The sequence below is a fragment of the Drosophila hydei genome, unplaced genomic scaffold (genome assembly GCF_003285905.1).
Source record: "Drosophila hydei strain 15085-1641.00,03,60 unplaced genomic scaffold, DhydRS2 tig00008125-arrow-arrow-pilon, whole genome shotgun sequence".
Lineage (NCBI taxonomy): Eukaryota > Metazoa > Arthropoda > Insecta > Diptera > Drosophilidae > Drosophila > Drosophila hydei.
Genome location: NW_022045835.1, coordinates 941,580 through 967,408, shown reverse-complemented (window position 1 = coordinate 967,408; position 25,829 = coordinate 941,580). Strand labels below are relative to the sequence as shown.

The following is a 25,829-nucleotide window of genomic DNA, read 5'->3' as shown; positions in this document are numbered from 1 at the left end:
TCAAAATATTTATAATTTCTAAATTAATTTTTTTTATAAATTGTATTAAGATTATTTTTAAAATTTTCAACTGTTTATTTTATTTGTCTTGTTTTCAAAATTTCATAAACCAAAATTTCTAAAAATCATAAAAAATGTATTAAGCATTTGATCTTAATTAGTTTTCTTCCAAAATGCTTATATTTTTTCGTTTTATAATTCCTGGAAAATATTCAAACAGATACTGCATTAATTTATTTTTTCACTAAATAATTTTTATTTATATTGCGAGCGTTACTATTTTTGCAAGTTATTAATTAAGAGCGTTTTAAGATCGGGAAAACACTTTACAAAAACTAGTATACATCATAAATCGCCTTTACCATATACATATATATTATATATTATATATCTCTTGCCGTTGCACTTCAGTTCTTAAGCTTGTCCAGATCATGAATGTAGTCGGTACCGATTTTAACGACGGCAGCCCCAGTGCCAATGCCAGCGATTGTCGCCAGCAAAGCATTGTCCTTGGGCAAGGCAGACTTGATCAGCGCCCAGGCGAGCACCGAGCCCATGCTGAAGAGTGTGGCGCCTAGCAGGGCGTATGCTGCACGTTTGTTGTTCTTAATATCCTTTAAGTGTGGCCGGCCGTATATGTAGAAGGCGCTACCAACAATTGCAGAGATTAGGAACACATTTGTCAAATCCTTTTTGGGCAATATTTTTGGCACAATCTGCGGATTCATCACGTTGACGCTGAGCGCTCCATAGCTAACAACTCCGTGCAATGGTATGTAATAGTTGAAAATGTTTTCTTTGGTGAAGGGCTTTAAGCCGACCTTCTCGCAAATGGTGCAGGCGTCTTTACTTTGTGTGCTAGCCATTGTATGTAATTTTTTTTGATAATGTACAAATGCAGTAAAAAGCTGCTGCTCTCTTTAGTTATGTAAAGAACAGTGTTGCGAAATATCGCAACTAAGAATAACTGTGCCGGTTTTACTGTTCCTTTAAAGCGCTGTAAGTTCACATACAAGAATAGCTTATAGTATGGAATTTTTATTTATATAACGTTTTTTATTTAATATTATTTGACTAAATAAGCAATGTTAGTGGAAACAAGAAAACTTTGCGAATGGCCTGAAAGCCGGCACTTGTAAAACATGGTGGCAAGCTATCGCTGACTAAGTCGATGTTATCCATATTAAAATCATATATAACATACATATTTATATTCCCAAGCAAGTATAAGCAACTATATATTGTATTTTATATTTCATTTAGTCATAATTTATTTTATATTCAATTTAAAGTTGTTAAAATTTGAAGTCATAGCGTTGCCACAGAGTCGCCATATAATTGTATTTTGATCAAATTATATCGATATAAATTCATCGTTAAGCAAATTGTCGTGCATTGGCCGAAAAGCATATTAAAGTGTTGAGTTTTTATTTTACAACTAGGATAAGAAATTAATTAATGCGTGTATTTAATGTGCAGCAGGAGACTACAAACACGTGAAGATTACACAAAATACAGGCAACAACGACAGCTTAAGCTACGGCCGTGTAAGACATGTTGACGCACAAAACTTGCCAGGCACGAAAAAAAATGCAGGTGAGTTAATACGAGTATCCCCAATAAGAAACACCGGGTCCGTAATAGTGCGAATGTTTAAGGCATACAGGAAACTCAATTAATTTACCAACTGACTGTGATTACGTGATATTGGGCTTGATTTGTACTCATTTCAATTTCTTGGCAGGTTTCCTTTGTGATACGAGACGCGGAAGAGAAACAGCATCGGAATGGCGTTAATGCTCTTCAATTGGATAGTAACAATGGCAAATTATATTCTGCTGGACGAGATGCGATAATACGCGTTTGGAATACACGCACTGAAGCCAACGAGAAATATATACAATCTATGGAGCATCACAACGATTGGGTCAACGATATTGTACTCTGCTGCAATGGCAGAAATTGTAAGCACCAAACTCCTAAATCGAACATTAATTAATTACTTAATTTTATTGCAGTGATCAGTGCTAGCTGTGATACGACTGTTAAAGTGTGGAATGCACATAAAGGCTTTTGTATGTCCACCTTACGTACGCATCGAGATTATGTGCAGGCATTGGCCTATGCCAAGGATAGAGAACAGGTGGCCAGTGCTGGTTTGGATAAAGCCATATTTTTATGGGATGTGAATACGTTAACTGCTTTAACTGCCAGCAACAATACCGTTACAACCTCTAGTCTAACAGGCTCGAAGGATTCCATCTATAGCCTGGCCATGAATCCCTCCGGCACGGTCATTGTCAGCGGCTCCACAGAGAATATATTAAGAATCTGGGATCCGCGAACCTGCATGCGCAGCATGAAGCTGCGCGGTCATACAGAGAACGTACGCTGCCTGGTTGTATCGCCCGATGGCAATCAAGTGGTTTCTGGTAGCTCCGATGGCACCATCAAAGTGTGGAACCTAGGTCAACAGCGTTGTATACAGACGATTCATGTGCATAAGGAAGGCGTTTGGTCGCTGCTAATGAGCGAGAATTTTCAATATATTATTTCGGGCAGCAGGGATCGAAATATTATTGTGACGGAAATGCGTAATCCCAGCAATAAGATGCTCGTATGCGAGGAGAAGGCACCTGTGCTCAGTCTTGGCTACAATATAGATAAAACTGGCGTGTGGGCTACTACTTGGAATTCGGATATTCGCTGCTGGAAGCTGCCCATGTATGATCGCTGTACGCTCAGCTCTGGCGGCATGGATGCCCAGTGGACGCTAGGCGGCACGGAATCGGCCTGCATTAAGGGCGGAGCAGCTATCAAGGAGTGTACTGTGCTGAATGACAAGCGTTATATCATAACAAAAGACTCACAGGATCAGGTTGTGGTCTATGATGTACTGCGCGTTACCAAAAAAGAGGAACTAGGTGCCGTTGACTATGAAGAGGAGGTGAAGAAGCGTAACAAACAAGTCTACATTCCAAATTGGTTTACGGTTGACCTTAAAACTGGCGTACGTATGACTATACTAGCATTATATATCAATTTACTAATTAAATTATTATATTCTTGACGTTCACAGATGCCTACGATAGTTTTAGGCCAGGAGGAGGTGGATTGCTTTGCTGCCTGGGTGTCCATAGAAGCCGGATTGCCTGAATGTGATGATCCAACCACTGAGATAAAGGTATGTTTATACTACAGTTGAATTTTGTGTGTATATTTATGAATACTTTCGCAGATAAATTATGGCAAACTACTTTTGGAAGCTTTGCTCGAGTATTGGACGCCTCCACATAGCATGCCACCCAATGAGATGGAGCCCGACGTACGGGGCAATGGTTATTTTCAAGTGCCCAAACACACCCCTGTCATATTTAGGTAAACGATCCACTCTCCAATTCTAATCAGTTAATCCTTATTCTATCTTATATTCATTTTTTGTAGCGAGGTTGGTGGCCGTACAGTGTGTCGCCTGCTGGTGCGAGATGCAGCTGGCGATAGTGAGAGCACACTGCTGCATGAAACGGCGCCGCAATGGGTGACGGATGTTGTGATCGAAAGGAATATACCCAAGTTCCTTAAAATACCCTTCTTCCTGCAGCCACATCCACAAATGACGAAACCAGAGCGTACCAAAAAGGTTACTGAAAACAGTTTCAGATAAACTTTTTTAAATTTAATTTTAAATAACCAATTGTTTCTATATTTTAATAGGATCGTCTGGTGGCCAATGAGTTTATACAGTGCCGTAAGGTGTGCGAGCATGTCCTTGAAAAGGTGCTCAATGCGGAAACAACACCCAGTGCTGGCAATGCAAATAACTCATTACAAAATAGTCAAAGCGATGCCAATTCTGAAGGATCACAGCTGCCAGCAGAAGAACGCATTGAGCTGTGGTGTAACGATGTGGTAAGTAGAAGCTTAGATTATATACATATGTGCGTATGTCCAGCTAATGTCACCTCTCTCTATCTAACTTCGTATACAGATCGTTGATCCAAATATGGATTTGCGTACTGTGCGTCATTTTATATGGAAGCAATCGACTGATTTAACATTTCAATATAAAACGAAGCAGAATTTTAACTTTGATGGTAAATAATGCATATTTGCAATAATACAAACAAATCACACACAACACACAATACACACACACACACATATAATCACAAATACACACACATAAATACAAACAGAGAGTATTTTATAATTTGTAGCTTAATTATAGTTAAGTCTTATATATTCATTCAATCCTAGGTTCAATCGGTGATAGCTTGGAGCGTGTGACTCGCAAATATTGAGCTACAATGTTCAGCTACCAGAGTTATTGTGCTTTAACTAAAGGCGTTGCTTTCCACAGACGCATGTGATTTCTAACCTTCTAATCTGTTTGTTATTAAATGGGCAACATTTGTCAAATATGCCTGTTTTTATTCTTATGTGAATTGGTTTAACAACAAATTTTCGATTTGATTTGTATTCACAAAAAACATATGGAACATATTCAATACATATATATATATATATATATATATATATATATATATATATATATATGTATATATGTATATATACATATATATATATATATATATATATATATATATATATATATATATATATGTATATATGTATATATACATATATATATATATATATATATATATATATATATATATATATATATATATATATAAATATATATATAGATCTTATATCGTACACACTTATAACACTAACTATACCACTTGCATAAAAACAAGCAAACACCATCTATATGTGTATATATATATACAAACAGTTTTCATAAAACCAGTTAGAGATCGATGCATATTATGTGTATGTTGTATATGTCTTGCGCGACATTATTTAGTTGTTTACTTATTAAAATTACATAAACATATTAGTTCTAAGTATTCTGTTATATGATAAATTACAAAGAAAAAACATAAAACAATGCAATTGTAGAAAAAAAAAAACATATATATTAAAGCATATATGCAAGCCAATTTGTACATAAGTAAATCGAAAAAGAAAATTACAAAAAATCAAATCAAAAAATCTTATTAAATTATTTAGAAAACAAGCTTGGCTTTTACTACCCACAGCACAACTTAAGATTGAGTCTTAAAATAATTATATGTGAATATATGCGAAGATTCCTTTATCTTCTATTTGCCATTCGTAATCTCCTTTGATGCGCCTGTCTGTAATAGGAATTGATAGTCCTTAGTAAAAGAAGCAACTGTTGCTTTAGCGTCGCGGGTATTAAGTAATTATTTATGAGCAACTCTGGAGTATTGCAGGTACGTTTTAGCCATCGCACAATTAGCCACAAGCAATTCTCTTTTAGCGAACGCAATGGAAAATGGATGAGAACCTGGCTGCGTACGTCACATAGCTCATCCGGCTGTTGGGGATTCCTTGGCACTCGTATGCGTATAGGATAAAATAAACGCTTCGACCGCACATGCATACGTTCGCCCGTGTAATAGTCGCAAAAAAACCATATGTGTGTATTATACGTATTTACGGGCACTCCTTGATTCGGCTTTAATGTTATTTGTATATTTTGGGTATCCGGATCGCGTACCCAATATAAATCGAGAGTTCGATTTGTTGTGTTCACAAAGTGTACGTATACTTCGATTTCTTCCTGCGGAGGTATATTAAACAGTTCACCCCATTCCCCATTGTTGCGTGCCACATGAAATGCCATCATCAGCAGTATAACTCATATATTGTATCTTTGCCCAAGAATTTTCAATTTTGCTTAAAAGCGTACAAGTGTTTTGCGTATCTTCTTCTTAAATTACCATTCACAATGTACACATTTCATTTTACCAAGTTGGCAGCACGATTGTTTGTTGTTAAATTTCTCGTATGCATCACTTTAACTAATAACTAATAGTTACGTGATATATGCAGCTTCACTCTAGAGTCGACCATATTTGCTAATTGTAACAAACAAATTTTCTTACCAAATTTTTAAGTTAGTTACTAATCTTGTTTTTAGTTTACTTAAAGCGTAAGTGTTTTTGTTTGTCAACTTCGTTAATTGCCATTCAAACTCACATACAACGTTTACACCATCTTTTAAACAGCTGTTCATCTAAGTGAATAAAATACCCAAACATTTTAAAAAACAATGGCATTTTGTATTGCTGTGATTGGCAAGGACGCAAGTAGTTTTAAGTTATTGTATTATATGGCTATTAAATCTTTTACATTTAGAATGCGCCACTGTACTTGGCCACCTCCGATGTGGAGCGTGAGCTGGATCTGCAATATCATGTACATGCGGCCCTCGACGTTGTAGAAGAGAAATGTTTAATTGGCAAGGGAGCGCCCGAGTCCAAGGAACTCTATTTGGGTCAACTTTTCTCAACAGAGAATCATAAGATGTAAAAGCTACTGGTTAAAACATAAGTCGATTCGAATAAAGATATATTGTTTTTTTTAGTTACGGTTTTGTCACCAACTCCAAAATCAAGTTTATTGTTGTCATTGATTCTAGCAACATTGCATTGCGGGAGAACGAGGTGCGTGCGGTAAGTGTACACAAATTTAAGCAAGAAGAGCTGTTCTTAGCTATAGTAATTATTTATTTTGCCTTGCAGATATTTCGCAATTTACACATGCTTTACACGGATGCCGTATGCAATCCCTTTTACATTCCAGGCGAGCAATTGACTTTCAAGTATTCATAAAATATTTTCTTAAAAAAAAAAACAACAAATTAATCTATTTCCTTTTACAGGAAGTTTGATCGAGCAGTACAGAAACTAATGAGCGGCAATGTGTAAACAGAACAGAGTTCAGGAAAGCAAACAATTGATGATGAAAGGAATGAAGGGAAAAGTTTATCAGGAGAAGAAACAAGGAGGGCCGAGAGAGATGGTGGAGTGATATTCAGATAAATTCTAATATAATTTATACATAATGTATTTATAATATATATATATGAAATAGAAATTAATCTATTAAATACTAATAAAACTATTTATACGTATCGAACTTGTTATATAAAAAGTCTGATGACATTAAGCCTGATTCATTTTAAGACAACCATCCATGGAGATATTTGGATTTATCCACATCTATAAACAATTCAAGAATGCCAATGTTTATGTCAGTTCTAACATAATGAAGTTATGCTAAAATAATTTTAGCCGGCGCTAATTAAAGCTTATTAGTAAAGGGAAACAATATTTGTATTATTAATTTATGCATATATGAATTTATGTAAATGATAAAAATACATACAGATATGAGGAATGACAATGTCATTTTCAATGTTTCTTAAAAAAAGAGGTTTAGCAGGCTTGAAGAGGTAACATTTTTAGCAATACAAATGAAATCGAAATTGACTTTGAAGAATATGTTAATTTGATTTCATGCTTAATGAGGTGTTTATTTAAGGAAAATATTTATGTTCACTTAGTCGATATAGCACGTTATAGAAACCTGTTGTTCACGTGAGTTGTTGCCAAAAAAACCAAACATTAATCAAATTGAAATTAAATGATTTGGCTTTAAAATTAATTGAAGTATCAAACATTCGAGCCAATACAGTAAAAAATATTTGTATAATAATTAAATGGAAACTCAATTTTGATTATTTTTTAAAGATTTCCATTATGTTGAGATTTGTGAAAAAAATGTATCAGTATTAAAAATTGTTTATATTATTATTCTCTTGTTTTTATTATATTTTAAAATATATTCTGTCGAAGTGAAATAAGGAACTGATAATTGAAAAAGCAGACTTTTAATATATAGTTTGATAAGACAAATGAAACCATTATTTCGAATTATATAATAATCATATATAATTAATTTTTTTATATTTTATTTTTCAACTCATTTATAGAATATAAATTATTTTTTAATTGTTTATTTTTTGTTAGGATCTATTGTATCTAATTTAATATGTTATCAATTTGTTTAGGAGGAGGATTTACGCATGAAATGATGGAAAATCGATCATTTATGGAATGTAGCAGGTCCACATCGATTCGTCTTTTGATGCTCTTCAATAATTGATTGTTCAGGTCAACTTTTCTCATTTGTATAGTCAACATAAGCGTGAAACGTGAAGCGAGTTTTTAATTAATTAATAAAAATACCTAGGTATCTAAAAAGTATTATTTACCATTAAGTAAAAAATGCTAGTTATGACATTAATGGATATATTTTTGTTTAGCTAGTTGACAGTTAGTATATATCACACATTTAATTCAATTTCCGCTTCTTCCAAATGCTTCAAACTTGTTTTTATTTTTAAATCAAAAGAGGCGAGTCGAGCAGATCTTATGATAAGTTTCTGTATATGCCATAGCTATAACTAATACAAGTGAAATATAATATATTTACATAAATAATGCTAATCAAATAGACAAAATTTGGTATAAAAGGCTTTAACAGTGAGAGATTAGGTATCAGTTAGTCTTCTCAAGTCTTTCAGGAAACAACATGAAGTTCTTAGTAAGTGAGCCTTCACATATACACATAGTTAACAATATAATATTATCTAATATTATATTTGCATTTTACAGATTACTTTCGCCTGCCTGTTGGCTGTGGCCTACGCCTTTGAGAATGCAGAAGTTCTGAAAGACATTAGAGATGCCGACACCGTTAGCTACAACACCCAAATTTCGCTGTCCAATTCAATTGATTCAAAACAAAGTGGTAAATTGAATGGAGACGAATGGATTGTTGAAGGCGATAGCGCCTTTACCTCTCCTGAGGGTGAGAAAGTGGCCATTAAATACATTGCCAACGCAAATGGCTACCAAGTACTTGATGCCCAACCCCCACTACCAACCCCACCACCAATTCCAGAGCCGATCTTGAGGGCGATTGATTACATCCAACAGCACCCAAACTTAGATGCCCAGAAGAACTAAGTTCTTATGTTTTGTAAATAATAAACAAAATGAATTTGATTCAAAAAAACCCTTATTGTTTTCGTTTGTTAATGCTTTGCATTATATTATCACAATCGTTACATATTGATTGCACGATTTAAAAAGTTTCCACTTAGAATGTGTCTACTACCAATACTAACTTTAAACCTATTAATATTTGTACTGATACTACTAGTTCTGCGTCTCTCGAGTGTTTTTTACTACCGATTGTTCTACTACGTCTATTACTATTACTAATACATCTAATAATTCTATTTCTTTTACTTCTACAACTATTATAACATCTACTACCACTACTTTTTTGTGTTATTGCTACTACTACAATTTTTATCACTACTCGTAGTACTATTTCTATTCATACAACTTTATTATTTCTTTTACTAACAATTCTACTGAATTTTCTTTTATTTTTAAGTTCAAGTTTATGCTTGAGGGATGCACAACAAGCAACATGATAATGTAAATCAATTTGTGTATAAATTAATATATTATAATGCATATTTATTTTCTGTCAATATTTCAGATCTTTATTTTTGTCAGTAGCACAGAGTTTAGAAAACAAGTTTAACAGCAATTAACGATTCGTTATGCAAATGAGGTTCGATTCAAACTCGTATCAGTTTCTTAAATATACTTGTGATTACTGAAAATCGGGTTTTCGGTGTCGCTCATGAACTTGAACTTCTGATCAATTTATAGGTCAGCTGAACTGAAAAAAAAATACTTTTGATTTCACTTAAGCTTAGACTTTTGCAAATTATATACGGGAACTATGCAGATATGTGTCAGATATATGTATCAATTTTTTCATATCATCTATAGTTGTTTTCGGTATTTTCATTTGCGAGCTTTGCTACTAATTTGATTTATTCTCAGATTTGTGTTTACTTATGCAAAGTTTAAGAAAAAATTGAGCTTTAATTGTTTGCCAAGTAGTTATGTTTGAAATTAAGCTTTGTAATCAAACTAAGGTGTATATAATTTTAAGTCTTCTTGCAAATTGTTTGCTTAAATTGCAATTTAAAACTGTGATTCTCTTTAGTTATTTGCTATGCTGACTAACAGAAACATGTTAAAGACATGTGCTAACTAACATTATTATGTCAGCCCATTGTTAGCTAATTGTCTATACTTATTGTTAGAGAACACGCTATAAGATGTAAGCCGTAGTGGCAGGCGACTCTCAAGGCTATGCAACAAAAAAAGTTTGCCTTTTCATTTTAAGCTGCTTTCTGCTCATTGCTGTTCACCTGGTATTTTAGTCAAATTTCAATTAAAATTTGTGGCTGGTTTGTGCAATTAATTTTTTTTTCAGCCCAAAAGTGTGCTACATTATTTAGAAATCAAGAATTTGTCCGCTGTTCATAAGAGTATGCAATTGATATTTTTAAACAAATTTGTTTGCGCTTTTCATTTACAGCCTAAAATTATGCCGCGATTTAAATAATTTGTTATTGTCAAGACTTGCTAAAGGCTTTGAGTTACATGTAAGGTCAGCTGACCTAAAGATGCAAAAGAAAATATAAAAAAACTGAAGCTGATTATTGATTTTTTGTTCTTAAAAAATAGATATATATATATTTCTTATTTAGTTCTAAAATATAATATACTATAATTACCCTTGACTATCCTAACTAAAGACTGCTGCAGGTAGATCGCTTAGCATTTTGCCACCAATGCTAAGTGAATGCTTCTGCTGTTGCCAACATCAATTATCTATGCAGGTCGAAGAGCTGGCGCGTTTGTAAAAGTGATCTTAAGCGACGATCAAGGCAACATTATTAACGTCAAAGCTGAAGTTCGACATCGTCAAATGTCAAAACAACAACAACTTTTACTCAGGCAGGCTGGCTGGCTGGCTGGCTTGTTTGGTGGTCTAGTCTAGTCTGGTCGGGCCTGATCTCGTTTTCCAAAACACGTAGCAGCTAATCGTATCAGCAACTCAAACAACTGAAAACCTATTGACGGAGTGTAAGCGAAAACTAATTTTCCAACATCTTGCTAAGAGAGCTGCCAAGACGTCAACTCAGATGCCAGCGCAGATGTCAACGCTGTCTATCATGCAGAGCTTTGGCATCAAAGTCTATCAGCTGTGAAATGATTTGTATGAACTGACCATGAAGGACATGTTAATTCGAGCTCATTACTTTGCTCGAATCAATAATCAATAAAAAATATAATAATGATAATGATAATGCTTTTTTTGGATGAACTAGGATTAGCTATGCAATGATAACGAAAGTGCAAATGCTAATGCTAATGCTAATGCGAAGGCAAATGCTAATGCTAATGGTAATGGTAATTGTAATGCTAATGGTAATTGTAATGCTAATGGTATTGCTAAAGGTGATGGTAATGATAATGATAATGATAATGATAATGATAATGATAATGATAATGATAATGATAATGATAATGATAATGATAATGATAATGATAATGATAATGATATTGATAATGATAATGATAATGATAATGATAATGATAATGATAATGATAATGATAATGATAATGATAATGATAATGATAATGATAATGATAATGATAATGATAATGATAATGATAATGATAATGATAATGATAATGATAATGATTGATAATGATAATGATAATGATAATGATAATGATAATGATAATGATAATGATAATGATAATGATAATGATAATGATAATGATAATGATAATGATAATGATAATGATAATGATAATGATAATGATAATGATAATGATAATGATAATGATAATGATAATGATAATGATAATGATAATGATAATGATAATGATAATGATAATGATAATGATAATGATAATGATAATGATAATGATAATGATAATGATAATGATAATGATAATGATAATGATAATGATAATGATAATGATAATGATAATGATAATGATAATGATAATGATAATGATAATGATAATGATAATGATAATGATAATGATAATGATAATGACAATGACAATGACAATGATAATGATAATGATAATGATAATGATAATGATAATGATAATGATAATGATTGATAATGATAATGATAATGATAATGATAATGATAATGATAATGATAATGATAATGATAATGATAATGATAATGATAATGATAATGATAATGATAATGATAATGATAATGATAATGATAATGATAATGATAATGATAATGATAATGATAATGATAATGATAATGATAATGATAATGATAATGATAATGATAATGATAATGATAATGATAATGATAATGATAATGATAATGATAATGATAATGATAATGATAATGATAATGATAATGATAATGATAATGATAATGATAATGATAATGATAATGATAATGATAATGATAATGATAATGATAATGATAATGATAATGATAATGATAATGATAATGATAATGATAATGATAATGATAATGATAATGATAATGATAATGATAATGATAATGATAATGATAATGATAATGATAATGATAATGATAATGATAATGATAATGATAATGATAATGATAATGATAATGATAATGATAATGATAATGATAATGATAATGATAATGATAATGATACTGCTCCTGCTACTGCTCCTGCTCCTGCTCCTGCTCCTGCTCCTGCTCCTGCTCCTGCTCCTAGCTCCTGCCCATCTTCATACTTTGTTTGCCCTTCATGAATAACAGTTATTTTCTATAAATTCCATTAACTGAACAGAGCGAAGCTGAACAGCTGACCATTTCTAATTATTTTCTGGCTATGTTATTGGTGCAATATTTTAACAAAAACATTAAAAAATATTAACATATGACCAATATGTCAGAAGTGACGTCAAATTGTCTCTTTTTTCCTAGACACTAAATCATATTTCAAATAAAAATATTTATATATATAGAAATATATGGGAGTATTATCATAGAGAATCATATATGCAATATCTTAATGGCGTATATAAATCAATTAAGTTCCATTTATATTTGCCGTAAAGCAAAAAACTGGCATTAATTATTATTGCCGTTTAGAAAAACTCAAAATTTAATTTTAAATCTTAAGAATTTTCGAATCGCTTATAAATTGTTCGCTTTTTCTAGGTGTGTGTGTGAGTGAGGATGTGTGGGCGTTGCTCTATGGAATTTGTTGTTGCTTTTGAAATTATTGCAAATACTGAAATGGGGTATAATAGCTGGCGGCATGAGGATGTAATAGATTAAAAGAGGCGTGGCAGCATTAGCTGTATTTCCAACTGTTCTTTCATACGTCTTTCAGTTTGTTCTTCAGGCCGCTGCTTCGTCTCTTCCCTCATTCCTCCGCCTCTAACTGCTTCCGTCTCAACCGTCTCCTTCAACTGCTCATCTGCCCGTCTGTCCGTCTCTCTGTCCGTTTCTCTGGTGTGTTCTATGATATTTGGTACCAACAGAGTAGAATCTCGCTGAGTGTATTTCCTAGGGTATTTTCTAGTCCATCTATATTACTCTATCTCATTTTACTATTATATGTGTGAAACCAATTAATTAATTCGTTCAGCTATTTGATTATTTGATCAAATTATCATGTTTTACATACTTCAGTATGTGTGTGTGTGTTTATCGCTGATTGATTCGCACAGTAAATCACAGCGTGAAATGGCAATTGGGAATCTAATTCAATAATTATCGCGTGCCGCTATAATAATACACTGCTACAAATTTGCTTATGATATTCAGATTAACTTGTTTCTACTTCGGCATTTGTAGTATTATTATATTATTATTAATTATTAATATATTATTATTATTTTGTCGCTGTTTGCAAGCGCCGTTAATAACCAAGCCGAAGCAGACGTAAATTACTCTTAGTTGACACTCAAAGTGCTGCCCATTTTGTGGTGCATACTGAGCATAGGCTCAAGTGCTGCCCATCAGAGGTTTTGTTAAAATGTACTTTTCAGCAAATTGAAAGGAAATTTGGGAAATGGCATGGTAAATTGCCCTCGATCGCTGCCCAGACTTGCTCATCTTGCCCATGCTAAGGGATTTCGAGAGGAATTTGATACTTTTTAGAGCTCAACTTCAAATTCAAATCAATTCATAAGGATTTTCTTGTTGGCACTTGAAGTTAAGCATATCGGCAACACTTTTCTTGCAGTGTAGTTTAAATATAATCATTGTGCTCCACGTTAAGCTTAGCAAACCACTACAAAACAAATGAAAAGAAGAACGAAACGAAATTCAAATTGTTCTTGCGGTGAGCTGGCAAACTGTTGGCCAGCAGCAAAGTAAACATGGCCAAATGCTCTATGATTTTACAGTGTTTTTCAAAAATTATAAATGTGTACACATGTGTGTGTGTGTGTGTGTATGTGTGCGATTGTTGTTGTGGTGCTTTTATTTTCGAAATGCTGTTGAAAACCATAAATTAGCTTGTTACTTTTGGAATGCAGCATTCAGTGACGTGTGTGTGTGTGTGGGTGGCTGTGTCTGTGTGCGCGCCTTAAGCATATCAAGAAATAAGGAACTAATTCGTTTGGCCGCACAGTCTTTAGCGTTGATCAGTCGGGTGAAGAACAAAGCAGAGCATCAAAAAATTAAATATGGATATCATTGTGCGTTTGGAATTTGTTGTCTGATAAGGCGAATTTTGATTGTGTGTGTGTGCATGTTGGTTTTTCAGGATGAAGATCTGACCCCTGAGCAGATTGCTGTGCTGCAGAAGGCCTTCAACAGCTTCGATCATCAAAAGACTGGCAGCATACCCACCGAAATGGTTGCCGATATTCTGCGTCTTATGGGCCAGCCCTTTGACAAGAAAATACTCGAGGAGCTGATCGATGAGGTCGATGAGGACAGTAAGTGAAGAGCCAAAACTAAATACTTTGAACTCGTCTTATTATATATATATATTATAGTATAAAAAGAGTATATTCTATATATATATATATAATAATTTAAATAGAATTATGCATTTTATAGAGGGATTATCTTAAATATGTCAAAGTCGTTATAAGTGAAATGAGTTTTAGAGCTAAAAACATGAAAATTTGAATCATTGCTGAGCTCTTTCTACAGTTAGATCATATAATTGTGGTTTATGTAGGTCAAGATGAGCCATTATCTAGTATTATGTACGCTTTTAGACTTTTTTTGATATATATTTCTCTTGCTTTGCAGAATCGGGTCGCCTGGAATTCGAGGAATTCGTGCAGCTGGCAGCCAAATTCATTGTGGAGGAAGATGACGAAGCCATGCAGAAGGAGTTGCGTGAGGCATTCCGCTTGTATGATAAGCAAGGCAATGGCTATATTCCCACCTCCTGCTTGCGCGAGATTCTGCGCGAATTGGACGATCAGCTGACAAACGAGGAATTGGACATTATGATTGAGGAAATCGATTCTGATGGCTCCGGCACCGTGGACTTTGATGGTAAGATTTCCAACAATTAGCAGCTATGCGGCCACTGTCACAATATTAACAAAAGAAATACTCTTGGCCCAGTGCCAGATACAAATGACGGCCATGGCGACACCATTTGTCTACTTCTTCTGCATGCCCCTAGCGCCTCGCCCACTCTCTCCCTCTCTCTTCCCCTCTCGCCTGCTGCTCCATTCCAATTGTTCGCCTGCCCTTGTCTCCCGTCTATTTTCGTACTCAACGTGTTGTTGTCTGTATCCATAGCTGTAATTTTATATATCTGTGTATATATTTATGATTCTAATGTATCTTTTCGTTTCTTTTACAGAATTCATGGAAATGATGACGGGCGAGTAAGCTAAACAGCTTTGCGCCTTAACAACAAATCAACTTTTCTACATTTTTTCTAACTAAATGCACAAGATTCTCGAATAAAACACACACACACACACAACCATATAGATAAGTGTTTTAATTGTGATTGATTGACGCATTGAAGAAGAGATCTGCAGATCTTAGATCATGCAAGCTATAAAGTCACAGCTATTATGGCTGAAATACAAATTTCGTAATTAATTACTTTTAATATGAATATAATTTTTACTGTTGATTGACTGATTGATTGATTGAAGTGAGCCTCATAAAAAGAAACACTAAAGCTTTGATTATGAAACTTAAAAAGTTAGTAGTTAAAGTTAAAACATGGTTACTATGTAGACTTTTGCTGCTGATTGAGTGATTGATTGATTGAGGAAGGATATTGTATATATAATGGATATTGTACAAATCTCTAAAATTGCCAAAAAAGGTATAAAAGTATAAGTATGAAATTATAATATATGCTGATGATTAAGTGATTGATTGATAGAGTACTTGATTGAAGAGATTGATAGCTTTTCTTTCTACCGATATTAGTTATCTGTATATATAAAATTTTATTTGCAGCCGTGCAAAGCCGCTTAATATTACCTGCTAAAAGCTGAACTGTTTTATGTTTGAGCCAAGTATTACACAATAGGCGATGAGCTCTAACAATTGCTGTAAAACTAATCAATTCTCGAACAGGAACTATTTAAGCTAACGGAAAACCCAGACGCCAAAGCATATTGACTTAGACCGAGGTTAAGGTAGGGATAGTGGCAGAGGGGGTCAGATGCAGAGGAATAGATACTGATAGAGGCAGAGTTCGAGGTAGATTGGGGAGCAGAGGCAGTGATAGAGACGTAGGCAGAGCTACAGGCAGACCCAGAGCCAGAGGCAGCCGCTTGCCACTTGCCTCATTCATCACAATTGCATCAGAGTTAGCTCTGACTGTGACTCACGCGGGTTTAAGGTCCGCAAACAAATAATTATGAACTCTGATTGATCAGATATGCATTAACTCATTTGTGTGCTAATTCTGTGTTAATTTGGCAAGGCCAACGCAGCGTATGATTAATATCTGCACGCCCAGTCAGCGTATATCACGTATACGCATTGTCTCCAACTGCGTGCAAATTCCTTTGCCACTTGGCTGACCTTCTTCGTGGTTACAAATTGCAGCAACGGGCTGAAAGACATCTGTTGGTTAAAAGTGAATACCCTTCCCTGAGGTAGTCTGAACTAGTTGAGAGCTTTGAGCTGAGCCACAATTATTGCTCAAATATTGAATTTCTATGTGAATAACTCCTTTGTTTCTCAATCCAAACTGAACTGCTTTTTAATAACTGGTAAGTGTATTGCACATTCGTCTATTGTTTAATTTAACTTCTTTTGTTTTTTTTTTTGCTCTCGTGCATCTCACAGTTTGTTGGCTCAATAATTGAATTGCAGCCAGAACAAATAAATTGGCCAAATGCATTTTGGATGCAGCTTGTTGCATTTGTTTGCCATTGCTTGGGCGTGAATGGGCACAGAATGAAACAGCAAATGGGGTATGCTAGGCGAACGGATGCCCTGTTAGCTTTGGGAAGTTGAAATTGCTTACAAAAATATATTTTATTTTGATTGCTGTAGCCACTATACTCTATATGTTGTTCAACTCACAGGGTATATTATGTTATCATATGAATAAAATTGTGTGTGATATATGTATATACCTATAGTAAGAAAGTTGATTTTGATTATACTATTATCTGGTATAACCCATTTATCATGTAAATTACAGGGTATATTATATTGCAATATAACAAAAGTATATGTAATTAAAGAGTTTCCATAACAAACAACAGATTATGTGACCTATAGTTAATACCTAAATCTAATATAACCGATTTGTTGGCAGATTACAGGGCATAACAGATTGTTCTATGTTAAAATGTTATGTAGCCATGCATAGCATGATTTATAAACTATATTTTACACATATAATTTATATACCCCGTTCGTCATTGTGACTTGCAGGGTATATTGTGTTGCCGTATGACAAAAGTTACACAAAACGACAAGGAAAAAAATATATAGAAGATGTTGACAACATGCAGCAAATGCTCGTCTTCAATTGTTGTTTGGCTGCCAAGTTTGCCAGCCTTTCTAAATCACAAATAACAACAACAACAACAACAACAACAAATAACAATTCTTCAAATGTCAATGAGCATTCCCTAAGTTGGTTACGCTTCGTAATAGGTATACGTACATAGACAGATATATCATCATTATATATATATATACATACATAAATGAATGTTACTTGCATGTTAAATGCTCTGTATTTGTATGAAATGTCTGTAGAGGGTATATTGACCTAAAGAAAAAATGAAGTAAACGAACTGTTCTTTGAACTCTTCAATCAATCAATCAAGATGTTTATAAGAATTCGAGCTCAGGGCATCTGTTAGTTGTGTACTATGTTTGACACATTTTTTCGCAGCTTAGGGTATCTTCTAGTCAGGCACTCTCCTTTGAAAGCACTCGCACATCCCACTTGGCCATAGATGAAGCCAAATGACAAAAACTTTAAACAAAATTTCGCGAGCAACTGCCCTTTGAGCTGTGTGTTGCTGCTGTAACTAGTTGTTGTTGTAACTCGTTATTGCTGTTGTTGTTGGGGTCAATATAATTTGGCAATTTTGTCGGCTGGCCGCAGGCTAGATTTGGGTGTTGCTGTCGATATTAGCGATATTTATGACCAGAGAGTTTTACAAAAGGTCAAACGAAATAATTGCTTAATAATTTCGTTATTATCTAAAAAGAATTTCAACGCCTCAAAGGGTCAGCGTGTAGATTTATTGACATCCGTTTCATAATGAAGCTGTAGAGTTGCTCAAATGCAATCAAATATTGTTGTTGCTGCTGTTGAAAACGTGCAAACGATTTAAATGGGATGCATTTGGAATGGGATAGTTGAAAATGGGATGGGAGAGAGAAAGAGAGCGAGAGAGCTCGCGCGGCGAAGCGTTCAGCTTCGATTGGATTTCAATTTACGAGCGCAAAAACTTAACAACTGGTAGCTGGGCAACTGCCAATTGCAACTGACTAAATTAAAGATGCGCTAAAGAGCGAAGAGTGCGGTGAGCCGTGCGGTGTTTGGGAGAGAGCTGCAGCTAATGATATTCTTGTGGAGGATAGTGGTGAGTGGAGAGCAGGAGAGAGCGGCAGTTAATACTATTCTTGCGGATGATAGTGGTGAGTGCGGAGAGTGCGGAGAGCCTTAACTGTAAAGGCGTGGGGAGTAAGGGAGAGAGAGCGCAGATAATGCTATTTTTGTTGAGGATAGTGGAGAATGAGCAGAGTGGAGAGCAGACTCAGCTTGTAGCTGCTGCTGCTGCTGCTGCTGCTGTTGTTATTATTGTTTTTGCTGCTGCATTGAGCAAACGCCAACACAATGGCCACAGCCGGAGACTTTGCTGTCGTGTCTATCTCCCTTTTGGCATGCAATTGTTTTTGCCAGCTGTGCGGCACAGCCAAAACACATACACACATACATACGCTTGCAATAAATGCCATAAAGTATCAAAATCTCCGCTCAGGCACAGCCTCAGCATTAGCTTTTTTCGTTCATTCCATTCCATTCCATTCGATTGCATTTGGCGCCCCAAACGATCTCGCGTTGCATTTGTATAAAAGCCGAAGAACCTGCACTCCAATCGGCACACAAGTTCCGTGACAATAGACGAGGCCACAACAGCGAATCGCGACAGTTATAAATAGACTTTGAAGAATTCTCCCCATTTGGATGCGGCACATTTTGTGATTCACATTTGTGTGTGTGTATATGTGCGTGTACGCGCGTGTGTGTTCCAGTGTTGTGCTATTCCATAAGGATACGAGTCATAGAACATTTTGGTTATACTATTGTAACAGGCGAAAATGAAGTTGAAATTGGTGAGTTTGTGGGAAAGGATTAAGATTGTAGATAAAAAGTGAAATAAAATGTAAATAATATAATAATGAAATATGAAATGCGATATGATTCATATTAAATCTTCGTCATCTTGAACGAATCTTCTAGGAATTTTAATAAACCTGTATTAAAGATTTTTGATAAGAAATTTTAATCGAACAACTAGATGTCTAGTAATTATTAGCTTAATGTTTATTTATATCTTGAATGAAGGAGTAGATATAAGAACAGCGACAATAACTTACATTTACAGAGAGGTAGATGGGAAACTAATATACCCCTTCCTTATTTGCTTGAACAGAGTATTTGAGGGAGATTGACAGGTTACGCTAAACATGTTTGTTCTGTCCGTAAATTACATCATAAGCACAGCTGGCTAATCAACTTCGACTTCGACAAACATTCTTTAAGCAGTATGTAAGAGGCATTATTATAAATCAATTGAAATAATTAAAAAAAATTATTAATAAGATTTAAATATTCTATGACAGAAAAAACACAAATTGGTATTAGTTTAAAAAAATTACATATCTTAAAAAATATTTTGAATGATTTTTTCAGGCAAAGATCGTTACCAGAATAAGTTAAATTATGTAAGTTAAATCAAGGCTAGGTCAGATAAGCTAAGGTTAGTTCTAAAACTAGGTATCACTCAAATAGATTTAGGTATCACTAGAAATATGTAAGTTTATATATTTATCTCATAATCTATATGCAAAATGAAAAAGAAAAGAACAATAAGAAATGCTATTTATTGAAATGAATATTTATATAAATATAATATATATATTAATATAAAGAAATTTCCCCTACCACACTCTCCCATCATCAATATTTAGTTAAGATTCGTTTCCATCTATCTGAGCTCAGATTTTCAATGCAGCTCTCAGATGTATTTTTTGAATAATTATCTGCTGCAAAATTACTTCGAGCTGTATGTGAACTTTTTGCCTCCCTCATCAAATTCTCAGCGATTGCAACAGTCAAGAGTTTTCAATATGTTGCTCAATTGGGCGCAAATGCCGTTCTTTGCGGCACACGCAACGCGAAAGACAAAAGCCAAATGAAGTTGCCGCAACAACCTTAACTGCAACTGCAACTGCAACTGCATTGGCAACAAGCAGCTGCAACATGGCCCAAAGATCTAAGACAAAACGCATAAATTAAAAGCCCATTAAAAATCACAGAGCTTTGCTCGATTCATTGATGAAAAATCAGCACGCAAAGTTAGGCAAGAGGCAGAAGCAACAGCAGCAACAGTAGCAGCAGCAACTGCAGCAATAGCAGCTGTAACATCAGCAACAGCAATGTGGGCAACGGCAACAACATCAAAACTAGCAGTGAGAGCAACACCAAGAGCAGCAATAGGAGCAGCAACTGGACCAGCAATAGTAGTAGCACGAGCAATATCAACAACAGAAACAGCAACTGCAACCACGGCAGCAGCAACATCAGTAACTACAACAGTCGCAAGCTCAATAGGAGCAACATCAGCAACAGAAATATGAGCAACAGCAACAGCGATGGCAACCGAAGCAGCAACAGCAACCGCATCAATAACATTACCAGCAATAGCAAAAACAACAGTAACAGTGGCAGCAGCATCTGCAACATCATCAGCTACAGCAATACCGGCAACAGCAACATTAGTAACAACAGCAGCAACAGCAACAGCAGCAGCAACATTCACCGCAGCAGCAGCAGCAGCACCAAAATCATCTTCGTGTACGCCCACGCCCCCATTCACGCCCCCTTCTTTTTTTTTATAAAAAAAAGCAGATCAACTTAGTTAGGCTTTATGCATAGTTGACCCAATTAGCAAGCAATTTGCAATTTACTTCAATTATAAACGAGGCAAAAACCTAGACAAGGACGAGGATGGGCTGACGACGCAGAGTTAGTCACGAACTGGTCGAGGCAGACCAGGCGAGAGGCATGCAACATCAACTGTTTGTGTCCAGCTAAATGTCAAATATATCAGTTTACACAGTATTTCATATATATATTGATTTGATTGAGGTTGTCTATGGAGCTGTCTATAGAGTTCTTCTTCTTTTTCGCAGCCAATTAAAGTTAAACGCTTTAAACTTCAACTTGACACTTGACTAAGGCAGCAGCAGCAGCTCTGCCACTTGCCACTTGCCACTTGCCAGAGATGCTTGCTTAACCTTCTTCTATTGCTGCTTCTCAGTGGTTCACACGCTGCTGCAGCAACTGCAACTGCAACTGCAACTGTTGCAGCAAATATCAGAGTTCGTTTAGCCTTCTCCGCACATCATGTTTTCTTCTTCTTCTTTATATTTGGCTTTGATGCCTTTGTCGATAGTTTAAATAGTTGTCTTTAGCCTGAAGAGCAACGATAAACGCTTTAATAGCAGCTAAGGCGAAACGTGAGCGCATTGTAAAATTTTTGTCTTCATATTTTGTCTTTCATGAATTTTTTGTATTTCACATATTTTTGCTTGATATTTTAATGGATTTATTTAAAGTAGATTTTTTCTAGTTTCTTTTTTTTTTTCAAATGAACATTTCATTCATAAAGAGCACCGTCTAGCAGGTAGCTAGTTCTGTCTGTCATCTGCCATGTTTTGCGTGTCAGCCAACGATTTATGAATCGTGTGATTCATGCGGCTTACCACCAAAAGCATGGCGCACAGAGCGTGCCTCTCTATAGTCGAGTGTAGTTTTATTACATTTTGACATTAAACATTCGTTCGTTGGGCTGGGCGATAACTTAATATCATGAGGCTAAAGCTGGGTGTACTATTTTAAATTGAGTTGTAGAAGAGACATCGCTAGATCTATATATGGAAATAGATATTCGGTTTATTTGAGTTAAGTCTATCATGGGACTAGATTGTAAATTGGAGATAACAAAATTAACTCTGGTTATTTGACATGAACTTAACATGAGGATAACGAACATTGCAAATTTAAAATTCAAAATGGAAAACTCACGCTCCGCCCATGTCGCTAGATCTCATAAGTCTTTACTCTATTTGTAAGTTCTCAACTAGTAGTTACCCTGTATACAGCATCCAAGCTTAATAGGTATCCTCTAGTAATGAACTCTGATTGCTTCTAAAAAGTCAAGCATTTGACTTTTATGTAAATGTTTTACACATCTCCTCGTACTCACTCTGCTGGCTGGTTTGTGCTCCCTCCTTTTGGTTAAAACGTGCATCACGATGGCATATGGATTTTATGGCTGTCAGACGCTCCACTGAAAGCTTGCCATGTGCTATGCACCGCTGAACTGTTCGCCGCACCACTGAGCCGCATAAATTAGTAATGTCAGTTGGCTGACTGTGTTTAATCTTCCATCTCTCATCTCTCTTGCAGGCGCTGCTGACGACGTTGCTGGCGCTGACGCAGGCGGCGCGACTTGATAACAAATATTTGCCACCGCCAGCGAATGCAGCCAGTGCGGGTGGTGGTGCTGGCACGGGTCTGCAGGGACCCGGCGGTGGCGGCGGCGGCGGTGGTGGCTTTGGTGGCAGCAACAATGGATTGGGCGGCATTAATAATGGACTCGGTGGTTTCTCGGGCGGTGGTGGACCCAGCAGACCAATTGGTGGTGCTCCGGCTCCACGTCCACCTGCACCCGCACCACCTGCTGGCGGTCCACCGATACCCATTCTATCGTTTGTGAATGAAAACGATGGCGACGGCAACTATCGCTTCAGCTATGAGACGGGCAACGGCATCAAGGCCCAGGAGGAGGGCACCGTAAAGAACAAGGGCTCCCCGAATGAGATTCCCTCGGTAATGGGCTCTTACACCTATACGAATCCTGAAGGTGAGCTCGTGGAGATCTCCTACACGGCAGACGAGAATGGTTTTGTGCCATCGGGCGCGGCTCTGCCCACTCCACCGCCCATACCAGAGGCCATAGCCAAGGCCTTGGCTGCTCAAGGCATTTCTCCACTTCCTGGTGGTGGCTACAGCGGCGGTGCAGGTTAGTCAATTGGCTATCATCATAGAGTTGGGTATCCATTAACTCAACTTTTTAAATTTAACAGGTGGTGCTGGCGATGGAGCTGGAGCAGGAGCTGGCGCTGGTGGCTATGGAGGTGGAGGCGGACGTGGTGGAGGTGGCGGTGCTGGTGGTGCCGGATCATATGGTGGAGCCGGTGGTGGTGCTGGCGCTGGAGGATATGGCGGCGGTGCTGGTGCCGGTGGAGGTGCTGGTGCCGGTGGAGGCGCCGGTAGAGGAGGTGGTGCTGGAGCTGGCGGATTCGGCGGTGGTGCTGGCGGTGCTGGAGCTGGCGGATACGGCGGTGGTGCTGGTGGTGGTGGTGGCGCCGGTCGCGGAGGTGCTGGAGGTGGTGCTGGAGCTGGCGGATACGGTGGTGGTGCTGGTGGTGGTGGCGGTGCCGGTCGCGGAGGTGCTGGAGGCGGTGCTGGAGCTGGCGGATACGGCGGTGGTGCTGGAGGCGCTGGAGCTGGCGGATTCGGCGGTGGTGCTGGCGGTGCTGGAGCTGGCGGATATGGCGGTGGTGCTGGTGGTGGTGGAGGCGCCGGTCGCGGAGGTGGTGCTGGAGCTGGCGGATACGGTGCTGGTGGTGGTGGAGGTGCCGGTCGCGGAGGTGCTGGAGGCGGTGCTGGGGCTGGCGGATACGGCGGTGGTGCTGGCGGCGCTGGAGCTGGTGGTGGTGGAGCTGGTGGATTTGGTGGTGGTGCTGGTGCTGGCGGATTCGGCGGTGGAGCTGGTGGTGGCGGAGCTGCTGGACGTGGTGGTGCCGGAGGCGGTGGTGGAGCTGGCGGATTTGGAGGTGGTGCTGGTGGAGCTGGTGGCGCTGGAGGCGGTGCAGGACGAGGAGGTTCAGGTGGTGGAGCTGGTGCTGGCGGATTCGGTGGGGGTGCCGGGCGTGGTGGTGCTGGAGGTGGCGCTGGAGGTGGTGCTGGAGGCGGAGGCTACGGTGGAGGCGCAAGTGGTGCAGGCGGTGCTGGCGCAGGAGGATTCGGTGGAGGTGCCGGCCGAGGAGGTGCTGGTGGAGCAGGTGGCGCTGGAGGCTTCGGTGGTGGCGCAGGCGGTGCTGGTGCTGGTGGATTCGGCGGTGGCGCCGGTCGTGGGGGAGCTGGAGGTGGCGGTGCTGGAGGAGCTGGTGCTGGAGGCTACGGTGGAGGAGCAGGTGGTGCAGGTGGAGCTGGTGGCTTCGGTGGTGGTGCTGGCGGTGCTGGAGGTGCTGGAGGTGCTGGTCGTGGTGGAGCAGGTGGCGCTCCCGGATATGGAGGTGGTGCTGGTGGTGCTGGCGGTGCTGGTGGAGCTGGAGGCGGCCCTGGTCGTGGTGGTGCGCCAGGAGGAGCTGGCGCTCCCGGATTCGGTGGTGGAGCAGGAGGTGGCGGAGGATTTGGTGGTGGTGCCGGTCGTGGTGGCGCGCCAGGTGGAGGTGGCGCGGGACGAGGTGGTGCTGGCGGACCTGGTGGCCCTGGTGCGCAATACATTCCTCCTGCTCCCGGTGGTCCTGGTGGTCGTGGCAATGGTGAATTCGATCCACAGACCGGCTACATCTATTAGAGCGCTAAAGATGAAGACGGATGAAACCTCAATGCAACGCATTCTGCCGCTAATTACTCTTAGTACTTAGCTCATAAGAAAGAGTTTCGATCTATAAATAATTCAAAAAGAATACAGTGTTTCCAAATTAAGACTTAGTTATAAGCGATATAGCTAAGCTATATTTATATTAAAATATATTACTTAGATGTATTTTGAATAATACCAATTGTGTTTAGTTAAAGAAATTTGCAAGTATTAAACGCTTTCAAGAGCAAAATAAGATCTTAAAAAAGTTTTTATAGTCCATGGCATACTTTTAGACTTGAATGAATTGCCTCGATGAGGGCAGAGAGAGAGAGAGAGAGAGCTGTATCATTCGAAATTATGATTGTTCTTATACTTGATTAAATGCATTACTGTCGAACATGAATAACTTGAAATACAATTTGTATTGCATACTTCAAGGAGTGGCGGCTCTGTTAGTTAACATTGTATTAACATTACTAACTTAACATAACCTAACTAAGCTTACGCTGGCTGCGCATAGCTAAGCGATTAAACGATGTATTTTGTTAACATAATGCTGTTATCTAAAGCAAATAATTTTGTATGAGGACAGATAAACATAATCTCGGATAATCTCAGATAAACATAAATATTCCAAAAAGAATTCAAATTTGAATACAAATCTTGAATGAAATACA

At 37.5% G+C, this 25,829-nt stretch overlaps 7 protein-coding genes across 7 annotated transcripts; 5 read left to right on the top strand and 2 right to left on the bottom strand.

Annotated features, from left to right (window-relative positions):
• Positions 1 to 268: 268 nt before the first annotated feature.
• LOC111605241 lies at positions 269 to 1,074 on the bottom strand. Its single transcript, XM_023323676.1, has one exon. It carries the CDS (start codon positions 864 to 866, stop codon positions 408 to 410), a length of 459 nt encoding a protein of 152 aa, XP_023179444.1. The 5' UTR covers positions 867 to 1,074; the 3' UTR covers positions 269 to 407.
• Positions 1,075 to 1,339: 265 nt separating this feature from the next.
• LOC111605224 (WD repeat-containing protein 48 homolog) lies at positions 1,340 to 4,503 on the top strand. The gene is made up of 9 exons (XM_023323652.2): positions 1,340 to 1,596; positions 1,745 to 1,964; positions 2,019 to 3,010; positions 3,080 to 3,184; positions 3,239 to 3,378; positions 3,445 to 3,640; positions 3,715 to 3,909; positions 3,989 to 4,094; positions 4,258 to 4,503. Exons 1-9 carry the CDS (start codon positions 1,555 to 1,557, stop codon positions 4,299 to 4,301), a joined length of 2,040 nt encoding a protein of 679 aa, XP_023179420.1. The 5' UTR covers positions 1,340 to 1,554; the 3' UTR covers positions 4,302 to 4,503.
• Positions 4,504 to 5,073: 570 nt separating this feature from the next.
• On the bottom strand, positions 5,074 to 5,830 carry LOC111605236 (protein Vhl). The gene has a single exon (XM_023323672.2). The coding sequence runs from the start codon at positions 5,720 to 5,722 to the stop codon at positions 5,165 to 5,167; it is 558 nt and encodes a 185-aa protein (XP_023179440.2). The 5' UTR covers positions 5,723 to 5,830; the 3' UTR covers positions 5,074 to 5,164.
• Positions 5,831 to 5,941: 111 nt separating this feature from the next.
• On the top strand, positions 5,942 to 6,912 carry LOC111605237 (trafficking protein particle complex subunit 2-like protein). The gene is made up of 6 exons (XM_023323673.2): positions 5,942 to 6,028; positions 6,105 to 6,181; positions 6,235 to 6,404; positions 6,464 to 6,551; positions 6,621 to 6,700; positions 6,761 to 6,912. Exons 2-6 carry the CDS (start codon positions 6,149 to 6,151, stop codon positions 6,804 to 6,806), a joined length of 417 nt encoding a protein of 138 aa, XP_023179441.1. The 5' UTR covers positions 5,942 to 6,028; positions 6,105 to 6,148; the 3' UTR covers positions 6,807 to 6,912.
• Positions 6,913 to 8,459: 1,547 nt separating this feature from the next.
• Positions 8,460 to 8,912, top strand: LOC111605259 (cuticular protein 47Eg). The gene is made up of 2 exons (XM_023323697.2): positions 8,460 to 8,487; positions 8,559 to 8,912. Exons 1-2 carry the CDS (start codon positions 8,476 to 8,478, stop codon positions 8,910 to 8,912), a joined length of 366 nt encoding a protein of 121 aa, XP_023179465.2. The 5' UTR covers positions 8,460 to 8,475.
• A 5,511-nt stretch (positions 8,913 to 14,423) lies between these two features.
• LOC111605231 (troponin C) lies at positions 14,424 to 15,749 on the top strand. The gene is made up of 4 exons (XM_023323665.2): positions 14,424 to 14,493; positions 14,562 to 14,736; positions 15,059 to 15,310; positions 15,627 to 15,749. Exons 1-4 carry the CDS (start codon positions 14,482 to 14,484, stop codon positions 15,653 to 15,655), a joined length of 468 nt encoding a protein of 155 aa, XP_023179433.1. The 5' UTR covers positions 14,424 to 14,481; the 3' UTR covers positions 15,656 to 15,749.
• A 3,630-nt stretch (positions 15,750 to 19,379) lies between these two features.
• On the top strand, positions 19,380 to 25,207 carry LOC111605227 (glycine-rich cell wall structural protein 1). Its single transcript, XM_030225216.1, has 4 exons — positions 19,380 to 19,603; positions 22,965 to 23,580; positions 23,645 to 24,190; positions 24,284 to 25,207. Exons 1-4 carry the CDS (start codon positions 19,589 to 19,591, stop codon positions 25,141 to 25,143), a joined length of 2,037 nt encoding a protein of 678 aa, XP_030081076.1. The 5' UTR covers positions 19,380 to 19,588; the 3' UTR covers positions 25,144 to 25,207.
• The last annotated feature ends 622 nt before the right edge of the window (positions 25,208 to 25,829 follow it).